This window comes from Theobroma cacao, chromosome 7 (assembly GCF_053813885.1).
Source record: "Theobroma cacao isolate CCN51 chromosome 7, ASM5381388v1, whole genome shotgun sequence".
Lineage (NCBI taxonomy): Eukaryota > Viridiplantae > Streptophyta > Magnoliopsida > Malvales > Malvaceae > Theobroma > Theobroma cacao.
The window spans coordinates 8,939,933-8,954,827 of NC_142645.1; the positions used below are offsets into that span (position 1 = coordinate 8,939,933).

The 14,895-nt window shown below is 34.6% G+C and overlaps 1 protein-coding gene across 3 annotated transcripts; it reads right to left on the reverse strand.

Moving 5' to 3' along the window:
- Window positions 1-417: 417 nt before the first annotated feature.
- On the reverse strand, window positions 418-6,852 carry LOC18594309 (uncharacterized). 3 transcript variants are annotated; one of them, XM_088808492.1, is made up of 5 exons: window positions 6,674-6,852; window positions 4,800-5,640; window positions 3,902-4,045; window positions 1,464-3,464; window positions 418-1,247 (listed from the first exon to the last, which is right to left on the reverse strand). In XM_088808492.1, exons 2-5 carry the CDS (start codon window positions 5,533-5,535, stop codon window positions 853-855), a joined length of 3,276 nt encoding a protein of 1,091 aa, XP_088664618.1. In that variant the 5' UTR covers window positions 5,536-5,640; window positions 6,674-6,852; the 3' UTR covers window positions 418-852. The 3 variants fall into 3 exon arrangements, with proteins under 3 accessions (XP_088664618.1, XP_088664619.1, XP_017980315.2); XM_088808493.1 differs by having other exon boundaries at window positions 6,714-6,847; XM_018124826.2 differs by lacking the exon at window positions 6,674-6,852 and having other exon boundaries at window positions 4,800-6,107.
- Window positions 6,853-14,895: the final 8,043 nt, after the last annotated feature.

The following is a 14,895-nucleotide window of genomic DNA, read 5'->3' on the forward strand; positions in this document are numbered from 1 at the left end:
TGTCCAAGACTTGACCTGAGTCAAGTCCAGCCTGCAAATGTGATTGAACATCTAAATATTACATTTGTGTATGCGTATGTGTGTGTGAGATAGTAAGATAGAAAAACATGCCAAAAGAAATCATTCCTAAAATTAATTTGTGACTCTTGCACTTGTTAAAAGCTCCATCTGAGTATTTTGTATAGAGTCAAAAAATTAAAATAAAAAAAAAACTTTATTTGTATTAATATTTGGAAAACTAGAAACCATATTCTTTTGTCCTTTATTATTTAAATTCTTTTTTAAAAAAGTAAAATTTTTAATAAGTTCAAAAGCTTGTATGTTATAACAACTCTTGAATCTTGTAGATCAAATATTTCTAATAGCATTGGAAGTCAAGCTATAGAGAGAAAAAGAGTAGTACAATTACAAAAAGACTTAACTACTCAAAACAAAAAAAGTGTTATCATGGAAAAATCGAGCCCCTAACAAACTGAGGGCCTATCTCATTCATCAAATTAACAACATATTAACCTGATGTCAATACATACATATATCAAAACAATATGAAAACAAAAAAAAAAAACAATATCACTCCAAATTACACAAAAGAAATTATAACCCAAACATACTGCCTTCACTTAAAGCATCTAGTAAACGCTCCATCCCAAAGTAAAAGCCTGTGGTTGACGTCCCTTAGCCTGATCATCTCAATTCAGGAATCGTTCACTATCTCCAAAAGCCCTGGTTGCATTCTTGCATCCATCTCCTAGCAGGCAGCCTGGTTCTATTCCTTAAAAACTTCTCCATGCTAAACATCTTGACATGAACAAAACGCACAAAGCAGCTGTTTAAAAATGCAACTCGACTCCTCTATCCGCTGCTTCTAACTCCGTTATCTCTTGAATCACCTCCTCCTTGTTCAACTTTCTTTAAAAACATGACTTTGATTTTCTCCAACCTAGCAACAACTTCTTCCATGTCAATCCTCTCCTCCGGCAACTCTGCTGAACATTCCAAAGCTAATTGCAAAATAGAGAATATACAATCCTTTGTTGCTAAGAGTTCTATTTCTCCGGTATTTAGCAAATCGTTGTCTACAACATTAACTACGGCAGATGGTAATGACTCTTTCACCCAACACTTCAAGCTCATTTCTTCAGTGAACATTTCATTTGTCGGCTTTTTTCTTGTGAAGGTTTCCATTAGAAGAATACCAAAACTATACACATCCCCTTTTATAGAAACAATTCCTTCTGAACCATATTCTATATAGTAAATTAATTTAAATCAGTCATCAAAATGTATATTTGTTTTTACAAAATAATGAAAAATAAATGCTTAAAATTTAGTGAAGAATTTAAAGACTACATATGTAAGTGCATGTTCATGTAATCATATATGAGTAGAAATATCATCTAAGATTGCCAATAATAATATAAAACCATCACTCTTCAAAAAATGTATATATATAAAACCATCACCTGGTGACATGTATCCAATAGTTGCTAGCGTCATGGTTTGCTTCATTAAATCCTCTTCACCTAAGAGTTTTGCTATGCCAAAATCACCCAGATGCGCAGTCATATCTTTATCAAGCAGGACATTGTTGGGCTTCAAATCACAGTGAACCACGGCGGGGGTATGACCATGATGGAGATACTCCAATGCGGATGCGATGTCTATCATTATATTCAACCTTTGTGAAATATCCAGAAAAAGGTTGTGAGAATAGAGCCAATTCTCCAAGTTTCCATTAGGCATGAACTCAAGTACCAAGGCTTTAAAATCAATATTAGAGCAACTGCTGATGATTTTGACCAAATTTCGATGACGAATGTTGCGAAGGACCTCACACTCAACATCAAAGCTCTTAAGAGCTCTGTCTACATTTACCTTGAAGACTTTTACTGCAATGTTCATCCCATTTGAAAGAGTCCCTTCGTATACTGACCCAAAACTCCCTTCCCCTAGTAATTTGCTCTCAGAAAATCGATCTGTAGCTTGATCGAGCTCATGGTAAGAAATTCTTCTCCATTCAGTTGATGGTAGCATATTTTCTTGATCAGTTGTCACTTCAGCTTTCCTGTTTCGACTCCGCAAACAAATAATAACCACGGCCAATATTAATATTGCTAAGCCAACTGCTGGTAGAATATATTTTAAAAGCTCAGTACCCTTGGACCTTCGAGAGGGATCAGATTTGCATGGTTGGACTTCAAATCGAGGAGAACCACACAGGGCTTCATTTCCCATAAATGATTGACTCGAGTAGTTTGCAAATGATCCTCCATTAGGAATTTCTCCTTGTAGTCTATTGAAAGAGACATTCAAATATTTGAGATGTGAGAGTTGTTCTAAGGACTTGGGGATCGTTCCGGAGAGGTTATTTCTTGACAAATCTAAGAATTCCAAACTTATCAAATCACCGAAAGACTGAGGAATAGAACCTTGTAACATGTTACCAGATAAGGAGAGATGAGTTAGGTCTATGAGGTCACCAATGCTGCTCGGGATAGCACCTGAAAACTGATTATCTGACAAATTCAAATTAGTCACGGACTTCCACTTTCCAATATCAATTGGGAGAGAGCCGCTTAGAGAATTGGAAGACAATTCTAGAAACAATATACTATCAAGCCTTGTCAAGGTTGATGGGATAGAGGTAAAATTATTGGAGCCCAAGAAAAGATTTCTTAGAGAAACGACATCGCTTAAGCATGCTGGTATTGGTCCAGATAGTCTGTTCCCTGTCAGAGTTAAATAAGTCAACCTCTGCAAATGACATAACTCAGATGGAATGAATCCTTCTAGCTTATTGTTCCCAATATTAACATCTTGCAACTCTGTCAATCTTCCAAGTGTAGTAGGTATTGTTCCCGTCAAGTTATTGTGGTCAAGACCTAACCATAGCAACTTGCTTAAATTACCAATTTCACTTGGTATGTTGCCCTTGATGTTGCAATGAGATCCATAGAAAAGTGTTAGAGAAGATGATAAATTTCCTACAGAAATTGGAAGTTCACCATTAATCAGTGGATTATCATCAAATATCAATACTTCCAAGTCTTTGCAATTGGTCAATGACGAGAGAAAGCTCAATTCTGGGGATGAAGGTTCGCTACTGAAATTGTTATGACCAAGATCGAGCTCTTGTAAATATCTTAGATTGCCAAGGTTGTCAGGCAGAGATCCAGAAAATGAATTATTGGACAATTGAAGATAAATGAGCTGAGAGGCATTGGTAATAGAGACCGGAATTGGCCCACTCAGTTCATTTAATCCAAGATAAAGACCTTGCAGTTTTGGAAGTCCAAGGCCTATGGTTGATGGAAGCTGGCCTGAGAAGCGATTCAATCCAAGCCAAATGGCCCTTGCAGTTGAGATGTTAAAGATTGAAGGAGGGACGTTACCAGTGAAACTGTTATTTCCCAAGAATAAGATTTCTAGGCTCTGTAGGTTACCAATCTTGAGTGGAAGTGTACCTGCCATATTCAATTTGTTCACAGCCGCCTTATATATTTTTCAATATAAACAATAAAAAAAATTTCAAAGAATATGTAATCAAAGCAAACAACCTCATTAGCCCATTAAGGTTTCTATCCTTCTATTTGGGCCACCACTGTTAAAATAATTTCGCTGTCATGAAAAATTTTTAATTAATTATTTGCCCTAATTTGATGTCTTGAGCTTACAACTAACGTAGTTGGAATTTTGTCTATTAATTTCATTTTAATCAAAGCCTTTTATCTTTGATGAGGTGGCCTTCAATTAAGAATTGTCCTCACTTGGAACAACTTTAATAGTGGGGACAAATTTAATAGTAAATGAATGTATGCATTGATGCATTGATGATTGTGTACCAAGTTATAAATATATAATAAATTAACTTAGCATAAAATAAGATAGAGAGATATTGTACCTGACAAGCTGTTAGAGGAAAAATCAAGGTTTTTAAGAAGTGTCAAATTCCCAATACTTGACGGAATAGGCCCTGCTAAGTAGTTTTCCGAAAGGCTAAGCGTCTCTAAATTTATAAGAGAACCAATCTGCCATGGGATTTGACCTGTAAAATATAATTAACCTCTTCATTAAATTTAAAAAGGAAAAAAACTGACTTCCATTAATTGAATTTATTATCTCATCTTAAGTATATAATTAGATGAAAATAAGAGTTCAATGATTTGATTAAATCAGACAAATGTACAATAGCTTAAGGCCGGGGAACATATTAAAAATTCATTGTATATAACATTGACTTCCAAAAAGGCCTACTCCTATAAATCAAAGACGTATACATATAACATTGACTTCCAAAATGCATTTTTCTAGTGAAAACAAAATTGCGAAATCTATTTTGTAAGAAGATAAATCTATTTATACTATTTTTAAAGCCAATTATAAATTGAGAGAGTGTAATGAGTTAACTAGATACCAACTCATTTAATGAGTTGACAAAAAAATTATTAAAAGCTCATTAAAAGTATAAAATTGAAAGGATATATATCTTTTCATTTCCTCTTACAAAACAGCTAGTTCTTTTTATCAAACATGCATTAAAAAAACACCCTCTATTTCATTACTATTTTCATTTTTCAAAATAGAACTTCAACTTTTTTCATTACTATTTTTTTAATTATATTTTGTAGGTGTGTGCTAATACAATAGGAGCTGTAGGTTTTTATAACTGCTGCTTCATAAACTTTTTTTACTGCATGGACAATCAGAAAATAGAAGTACAACCCAAATATCAAGAAACATTATTATGTGGCGTATAATATTAAAAAGAAAAACTATCTTAAGAATATATAGGTGCTTACCTCTGAGGTTGTTTGCACCGAGTTGCAATTTCCTAAGCATGGTCAAATTTCCTATTTCCATAGGCAAACTCCCCTCAAAATGATTATTAGATAAGGATAACTCTGTTAACTCTTTGCACTTGAATAAACTTGTTGGAATTCTGCCCGAAAGCAGGTTCTCACTTAAATAAAACCCTTGCAGATTAGGAAGTTTATCGAACATATCTGACTGGAGACTACCACTGAGAGCATTAGTGGTGAAATCAATGATTTGTAGTGAAGAAATGTTGAGTGGAATGGAAGGTATCAAACCAGAGAGTTTGTTGTTGCTAAGATCAATTATTTGCAATGAAGATAAGTTGAAGATTGAGGGAGGTATAGAACCTGAAAGCTGATTAGTATCCAAATAGAATGTTTTTAAGGCAGAAAGATTTCCTATCTCGACAGGAATCTGCCCTTGCAGATTATTTTTATCCAACCTCAAGATCTCTAGCTTCGGCAAATAGCACAAAGATGATGGGATTATACCCGTGAAGTTGTTACCATGCAGAAATAAGCTTTGAAGTTGAGCGAAGGAACCAAACCATGCTGGGATATCTCCACTGATGCTGTTGTTGCCGAAGTTTATAAAGTTCAACAGATGCAAATTAGCCAATTGGTGGGGTAAGGAACCATGAAAACTATTGTTTCCAATGTTAAGCCTGGAGAGGAAAGATAGATTTCCCAAGTGAGGTGGGATGGTGCCTACCAGACTCATACCAAAAAGATTCAGAGCTGTGACCCTGAGCTGCTGAGATCCGCAATTGACACCAATCCAGTTGCAAACCGAGGTTGCGCTAGACCAATTTGTTGCCAAAAGATTCTGAGGGTCAAAAGTTACATGAGATTTCAATGCAAGAAGAGCCAATTGGTCTGTGGTGATGTTAAGTGATTCCATAGACACAAAAGTTACAAAATTATGATACAAAAGCACGACAATGAAAGGGAGTAAGAAGCAAGTATTTCCCATGAGGAATATGAAATGGAACTGGTGAGACAACTGTGCTTGGTCATGAACTCTTTAAATACATGCGAAGTCAGCCGCCAAGAGATCGTTTTCCATATGTCTACTGCATAGCCCAACAAATATGACTTTGACATCCCGATTTAGTTCTCCTTTTTTAGCCTAGCTTTAAATACTCATCCTGCATAAATGGAAAGATATATATGGATCTAAAGACTCTGTCAGCTAAGGCATATCCAACTTGTTGTCCATCCACGTTCCTTTCTATTGTGACTTTTATTGCACTCGCATTAACGTGTACTGAATTAGTTGCATTTAAATACCGTGTGTATCCTTTATACACATTGATACCTACGGTTCCACACAACAAACAATACTATATACATATTCAAACACCATATGCACGCTTTATATATAAATATTTATATCTACGGTTTCACACAATAAACCTATATTGGATAGTTGGATTCAAATGCCATGTGTCATTTTTATTGAATACAAGGTTGGTCTCTCTGTGATCTCCAAGATTTAATCCTTATACCACAATTTAATGAAATTTAATCTCTACATTTTCATTAAATATAAGATTGAATATAATCGTTAACAGTGTGAATTTCTAATGGTAAAATTTGTTGACATGATATTCTTTTAGCCACATGAACTTTATTGGCCTGTCTTCACTATGTTCTAAACAATTATGACTTTTTCTTTGTTGATTATATTCATCTTGCAACAGCAGTTGTTGAGGCTTGAGCCATCAACTCAGTCGACTCTGTATACTCAGCCATCAGGTTCTAGATCTACTAGTGAATGACCCTAAATCTGTTCGATTTAATGCCAAGTAGAACTTGCTAATCAAACAATGAGAAAATAGATTCCAAGAGAAACTTACAGATGAAACAAAGAAGAAAGGAAGCAGGAAATCCAGAAACCTTTTTATGAGCTAGCTGTGCCTATTCTCTGCAGAAACCCTCGACCCGCTCTGATACCATGACAAAATTGATGAGGCAGGCAGCGCAGAGGCACAAACAAAAATGGGAGAATGTCAGATGCATTTCTCATCACAGAAAAATCAGGGTACAGTGAGTTTTATATACAGCCCTGTAACTAATCAGGGAATAAAAGGAAGAAAAGCAATTAACTAATCTGTGTCAACTAACTAACTAACATTTAAAAATAGTGAGTAAAGGTAACTCTTTAACAGTAACTTGTGGTAAGACTAGTAAATAGCAAAACGTTGCGTTTTGCTTCTCTCATTTATTTCTTCTTGATATGGTGCATTTGACTCTACCTTCTTTGCCCATCCATTTGCAAATTCGAGTCTCTGTCTCCTTCTTTTCTGTTTATTCTCTTGAGCTTATTTATTCACATTGTTCAGCTAATGTAATAATTTATAATTAAAACTAAAACCCTGATTAAAAAATATGTTATCAGTCGAAAGACAATTCTAAAATTTAACGTGCGTACAAAATAAGTAATTAATTGACCAAAAATTAAGCAAGTGTCATGTCTTGTGATAAAACGATTGTCTCGTCACTCAATTTAATAATTAGATATTCACATTATTATCAATTGTTTTTAATCCAATATTTGATAATAGTACAAAGATTAAATTCATTGAAATTGTGATGAAAAGATTAAATTTTTAAAATTAAGATAATACAAAGATCAATCTTCAACTTTGATCTAGATTTTTTCAGATTTAAAGGAGGTGAAATTGACATAATTTTAGCCCATTTCTCATATAAACCTTTATAGCACGTGACAAATGTCCTATAGCGCTAATACACTTTTTTTTTTTTTCTGAAAGTTCTATAGCTATTATATTCTAACTTTTCAATTCCATTTTCTGTGGTCCAATGTGACGTTTTTCTAGCTTAACAAATAGCAACTACTACGACTTGGGGATGGTTTTTGCTAACCTTTTCCATGTGAGTGTCTTTATACAGGCATCTGATCTGTTTGGTCAAAAGATGTAGGAGTGTCTTCTAGCGTTGCCGTTTGTTCTTTCATGAGGCTTCTTTGTTCTCAAAGTTTTGGATTCTGCTACCGGAAGTGTGTTTTATGAGCCGGTGCCTGGATGCCCGTTGAGTAGGTGGAATCATTGAAGGCTTGTTTGGATGTCGTCATGCTGCTAATTTGATGTTTGGTTTTCAATTGGTATATTTTGTGTTTAGGGTCTGCTGTTGCCCTTTTGTGAGTCTTTCTAATTAGGATATGTGAAATGGAGCTCTGTGTTGTTAGTTCAGAGGATCTATTCTATATATGAAGTCTAGTCTTTTGTATTTGCACGACCAAATGCTTTTTGTGAAGCTTAATCATGTTGCTATTGTACACGAGCTCCTTAAACACCGTTCTTCACTAAATTGAATTTTATTCATAAAATTATCATGCCTGCAAACTTAACATTTTGCTAGTCCTTGAACAAAAGAAAAGAAAATAAGGAAAACAAAGAAAATTAATGAGAAACTTTTCAAGAGATAAAAATTCACCAAGTCATGCTTTCTCAATTTTTTCTTAAAAATTATCCCACAATTTCAACTTAAGGTAAAATACATTTAATCTTCAAATACATGCATCAAATCAAATGAAAGCTCACTTTCAAATGGACTTCCTCTGTATGTGTGAATAATCTCTTACAAAAAATATTATGCAATTTGGATTGATGCATGCTAATTCTAAGCATAGATTAATAATAGAATCCCATAAGTTTGCTTTTCATTGCTCTCTCTACTAATGTAAACTAACACTTATTCAAGAATCAATAGGTCTTTTATTGAGCTTATAATGTAAGGCTAGGGTCAAGGTATGATCAAGGATATATCTAAGCTCAAATTCACCCTAAACACATAATCAATCTAAAACATATGTAAAGCTAAAAAAAAAAAAAAATTCTTCCTCACAGCACCCCCAAACTTAAAATAAACTTTTCTTTTGTACAACACACTTTATTTCTTTTTCTTTTCTCTTCTTTTTTTCACCCCTAAATTTGTTTTTGACAATTATGAACAAGAGGTAGATTTCTAGCACCAAGCACTTTTTTTCATCAATTCATCTGTCTCCCTTAATTTAACTCTAAGCTCAAGGTACTTTCTAGAAAGATCAAAATTAGGGGTAAAAGGTTCAAAATTGGCAATATATAAAAAGGCTTAGGCTAACATAAATATGTGTTTACAGAGAAACAGAAAGTTAGGCCCAAAAGGGGTTATTAGGGATAAAATTATATAACAAAGTAAGCTGGAATAGGTTCAAACGGTTCAAAGATAGCATATATCATCTCTTATCCTAAGTCTTATCTAAGATTTCGCTTCAATAGAAAATCAAACAAATTCTAGAATCCTTGACTTCACTACACTTTTATTTACATAAACTTTTCTAAATCACATGACAATTCTAGGTAAAAGAATATAGTGCTCAAATTATTGAAAGTCACATTATATAATGAAGCTATCGCAAGAATATCAACACAAAACTTAAATCATACCCATATTCTTCCCAAATTCTAAAATCATAAAATAATCAAAATATCATCCTAGAATATGGAAAATCATAAACAAGATGTCAAAACATCTCAATTTTCTTTATGTTAATAAATTTTTTTAAAATATAGAAGCTAAAAATTAAAGCTAACAAAACATGCAAAACAAAAGATAAATTTAGAACAAATAAAATAAAGCTAAGAAAATAAAAATAAATAAAGACACACAAATAGAAGTAAATAAAGGCACACAATAAAATCTAAAGACATCTCTCAACTTAAAACTAAACATTGTTCCCAATGTTTAAGGGAAAAGAAATAAAAATAAAATAAAGAGAAAAGAAAATGAAAACCCCCCTATCAGTGAAGCCACAAAAAAGAGAATATTTAAACATCCTCATCATCATCATTATCATTAGCTCCAGTAGTAATGGTGGGACATTTGGCAAGACAGGAAAAGTAGCCATATACATGCCTACATGTTCTACGTAAGCTTTCATCATATGCTCAATAACGCGAGTGCACTGTGCTTGATGGTCCGTGCGAGTCTCAAGTCTTTCCATTCTCTGCACCATGGACAAAATCTAAAAACGTGGTGCTCGAGTCCTCACAGCTAATGAACTACCTCCAACAGTCGATGACTCTTGTTGCATAAATTTTTCCATTATTCCATCATTAATCGAACCCTTAGGATAGAGCAACTCTTCCCTAAATTGCCATTCCACACCAACTCTTTTACACAACTCAGTGATCAAAGAGGGAAACTAGATATCCTCACAAAGTGTATTAGCAAATCTAAGTATGGTGAGGTAGATCAATCGACCAATATTAATTGCGTTAGTAGTCAAAAAACAATAAAAGCAACAAAGTTTTCCTTAGTAATACCACTCACAAACTTCATCGAAAGCAAACCTAACAATAATAAAATAGAACCAACACTTGTACGCACCATGAAGTTGGCTACTCTTAAAGGAAACAAGTAACGCTTTAAACATCTTCCACTCCCCATTACCCTTAAACAAGTAATTAATCACCTCTTCATAATCCAGCTCCCAAGTAAAATATTCATCATTCACAATCTCAGAAATCTCAAAATAATCATTAATAGTATCAACAATAAAGGGCACAAATTTACCACAAACAAAAATAGATCCATTATTATGCTCATTCGCATTAGCATAAAATTCTCTAACTATGGGCATCACAACTGCAAAAGACTATTTACAAAATATGGTCCATTGCCTAGCAAGAATAATTGCATGAACATCTAGAAACCAACCTTCACTAACATGAAATCCCTTTTTAGGCACCGAGGTTTTATAAACTACCTCCTCAATTTTTTTTTTGAAAAGCGAATTTATTAAGCTCACCACCAGTATGTCATTACAAGTTTGTAGCCTTGTCAACTAAAGACCCTTATAGCATAGAAGACTAGTTTAAGCGTAGGAAAATTGTACAATTACCATAGGCAACCTCTCAACAAGCTTTTGTCTGTTTTAACAATCCCAAATTACACCAAAAAGAACAAATAGCAACAAAAGCCCTAGAACAAAAAGATGGGCATAAAGGGTCAAACAGAAGTGCCTACAACATAGGTTGCAAACCAACAAAAGAGCAACCCATCAAACAATGACAAGTAGCCCAAACCACACTTGGTAGCTAAGTGAACCTACAAGGAAAATTTAATGAAGCGGCACTTAAAGAGAATGACTCCCTCAAAACATTGGTGTCAACAAAAGAGCCCAGTCAGCCTTTCATGCATAATTCCATAAGTAGCACAAGGAAAAAAACCATCATACCACTACTGTTACCAAGATCAACTAAAAAAAACCCGCACAAGTGAAGAAGCACTCTCATGAAACAAACCGCAACCACAAAGCCAAAAAGAGCAACAACAAAACCAATTTACATATCTGAGCCTTCCAAAACAAATCAACTAGGAAGTTTCCTTGCTCATCCAAGCACAATAGAGAATCAAAATTCCATGACCAGTTGGATGCCTCAAGTAAAACTCTATCTCTTCCCCGTCATCTGTAGCTCCCTACTATTGTTCCTTTCTTGGCTTAGGCTTCTACCACTGCCTTCCTTACCATGTCTACCAGCAACTTATCTTCGTCTTCCTCACAAGTGAAACCCAATTTCTTCCCAATGGACAAATCAACCTCCATATCTATCATTAGCACTTCATTCTTATTCTTAAAATCCCTATCTGATAAAGATTTGTTGCAATTTTCTCATCTTTTCTTTTGTTCTTCCCTTTATTTGATATTTTTCTCTTTCTTTTTGAGTCTATCTTACTTCACTCCCCTACTCCTCACTAGTTGATCATCAACCTCCTCATACCATTTCCATCTTATCAACTTTCTCGATCTTTCCAAGCCTATATTACTTTTATTTTTCCTTTTCTCTTCTCCATCATACACCATTTTTTCCTTTGTATTAAACTGCCCATCCTATAGGAAGTTTTTGTCTTTTCTTGCCCTAATTTTCCTCTCCCAAATTCTACTCCCTATCCTCTTAGCTTTTTGTCTGCTAATTACTTCTAAGCTTGATAAGTTTCCATTCTACTTGTCAACCTCTTTTGGTCCAATATCAATTTTTTTTCTTTTGCATAATATCACCATTAAGCTTGCAATTTGACAAATAATTTGATAAATTAGTTGAGTTCTCTCCCAATAGCTTGTCAATATCTTCATCATCTATAGGGCCTTCCTTAACCTTACCCACCCTTTGTCCATTTGCTCCATTAATCACTTCTGGGCTTCCTATCATTTTTACTTCTTTTGAGCTTACCATTTTCCTACTCCTCCCTTTTCCATCATTCACATCATCTATCTCTTTCAAGCTTTTATTTAAATTATGTCCTTTATGTTTCTCACCATTCCCATTTGTTTCCAATCCCATGTCTTTTCCCTGATTTTTTCTTTCTTCTTTTGGCCACCCCTCTTCCATCATCTTTTCGTATATTGAGCTTTGAACCCCTACCCCCTCTTTCATACTTTTCTCTTGATTTGATATTGTATCTTTCCCACTCCCTTTTATCATTTTCCTATTTTGTACTTCATCTCGTTAACCATCATCTTCCTCTCATATACTGTTTTTACTTTTATTCAAAATCTTTTCTGTTTCACTCTTCTGGTGTAGCTTTTTCTCCTTACATCTAATCTCCTTTGTCATATTTATGTTAACTTCCCTTTCCCCCTAGACTGAACAAACCTTTTCTCGTACTTCCTTGGCCTAAAGCATGTTGTCATGTCTCTTTTTTAGATCCACGTGCCTTTCTCCCTCGTTGCTTTCATTGGATTCTCTTCTCTCACGATTAGACCACCATGGCCTACTTGAATTTTGAGATAAGTAGCTTGAATACTGTGCTTTCCTAAATTCTTTTAGTTTCTTCAAACTTAAATATGGCTTTTTGTAGTGCATTGATAGAGATTCACATTACAATCCTTGATCTTTACTAAATTTACCTTAAACACCTTTTCACCCACCTTCAAGTTCACAATCTCTGCCATTCTAGTAGGTTTTGTGGTAATTAATTGCATCACCCCTTTTGTAAATAACTATGATTTTAATGTTTTTCCATTCATGCATACAAAATCTCCTATTGTATTTGCTATATTTTGGAACGTAAAAACGTTCCACACATGAAATGGAGCTCCATGACAAGCCACCCATATTCTTTTGCTTTTTACTTCCAGTTCATCAAACCATTCTTCTATTTCATCAAACCATTCCCTCAACCATACCCAACCCAATCCTTGCACAGCTTCAAATGAAACCTTATCATTGAAAGATATGATAAGTTGTCTTCCACTCCATCTTCTAACATCAATACCTAAACATCCATCCCTCTTTATATGTTCTACAACTATTTCTAGTTTTGACTGGCTTTTGCATATTCCAACAACACTCTGTCTCAACCACTGTAATTTGTCTTTCTCCACCAAGCCTTCACATGCTAACTGCTCACCCTTCACATCCTGTTTTTCTATTATTACATTTTTTACTATCTTTTTTCCTTCCTTAACTACCTTAGCATAAGATTTCTTCACTATTTGAGCAGATTCCCCCTTTAACTCCTTATTTCTTTCCTCTTTCTTCTTCTCTCTTTGTCTCATCACCTCATTATTTCCATCATTCCCTTTTATTTGATCATACTTCTTTTTCCAATATACATCTCTCCCCTCAAATCTAGCTATATTCATTCCTATCTTATGATCCAGCAACCACGATCCATCCATTTTCCAAATCGCATTATTTACCGTTGCCATGGATCCAAAGCGTACAAAACCTATTTTCCTACCTACATGATTCTTTTCAACGGTATGAAGACATCCACAACCTCTCCATACCATTGACATATTGCTCTTAACTCTATCCACCCAACTTGTGGCGGTAAGTTGTTAACAAACACCATCACTATTTCTCCATTACTTGCTCTTATTATTTGTGAATTGAAATCTTCATCTCGAATCCCCTGACTGCCATACCTTCTTGCCTGATATGACATATCATGCCTTGTTGTTGGATTAACTCAACGGATCCATTTTACTAGCTCTAGCTCTCTTAGGTGCCATATTCAATAAATCAAACTCCACACAATAAACCAAAAATCAAACTCTAAATAAATACCCCAACAATTGGCCATCAGACACAATCAACTCAAATAGTAAAAATCCCATAATCCACAATAGCACAATGCATAATATCTCAAAAATGACTAGCATAGGAAAGTTAACTTACTTGAATAGAGAAGATCAATTGTTGAATGATTGAAGGTAGAGGGTGGTTTGAATGATGATTTGAGTAAGAGTTTGTAGAGAGAAATAAAAGAAAAAAAATTCTAAACAAATAGTGAGTGTGTGGCTAATGAAGAAGATAGGGGGAGAAAGATGTGGGTTATAAGTTTTTTTTTTCATTTTTTTATTATCGGTTGGGCATTGTGGCACTCTAACCGGGCACCGTAGTATCGAATGAACTGCTTTAACCATCATAATGCTGAACTCGGAGCACTGCATTTCTCTTTCTCTTACTCCATGGCATTGATGATGTTCAGGAATTGGCGAAACTCCAAACTCGGGACGATGTGGCTTCCTATCTCTCACTCTGCAAGATCAACACATGAAAAGAGTCTATATATTGGACTTCGACATAGCATTGTAAGAAAAATAATTATTGATGATATAGTCACCATAAGTTATGTGAAGTCTTGAAAAAACTTAGCAAATCCATTTAGCAAAGGTCTAAAAAAGGAATTAGTAATAAAGACCTCAAGAAAGATAGGTCTCAAGCCTATCAATTAAATCTCTAATGGTGGGAGCTCACCTCAACACTTGTAATCGACCTGCAAGTCTTAGGTACTGACCATTCTACTACATGGATAATTACAAGCATTAATTTATATTTTATCTCAAGGTGTGTGGTGCTTGGTTCTCGTAATGTGTAAAGTAAGGTTAAACAAAAGTTCTTAATAGACCCATAACATGTATATATTGAAGTTCTATAATTACGAGGTACTTTCAATTGGGCTACCTATTTGAGTGGAAGTGTAGTCGCTTGTAAAAGCTAAAGGCTTGACTCTGACAACACTCATGAATGAATGCAAACACAAGGCCATAAAAATCGTGTTGGCA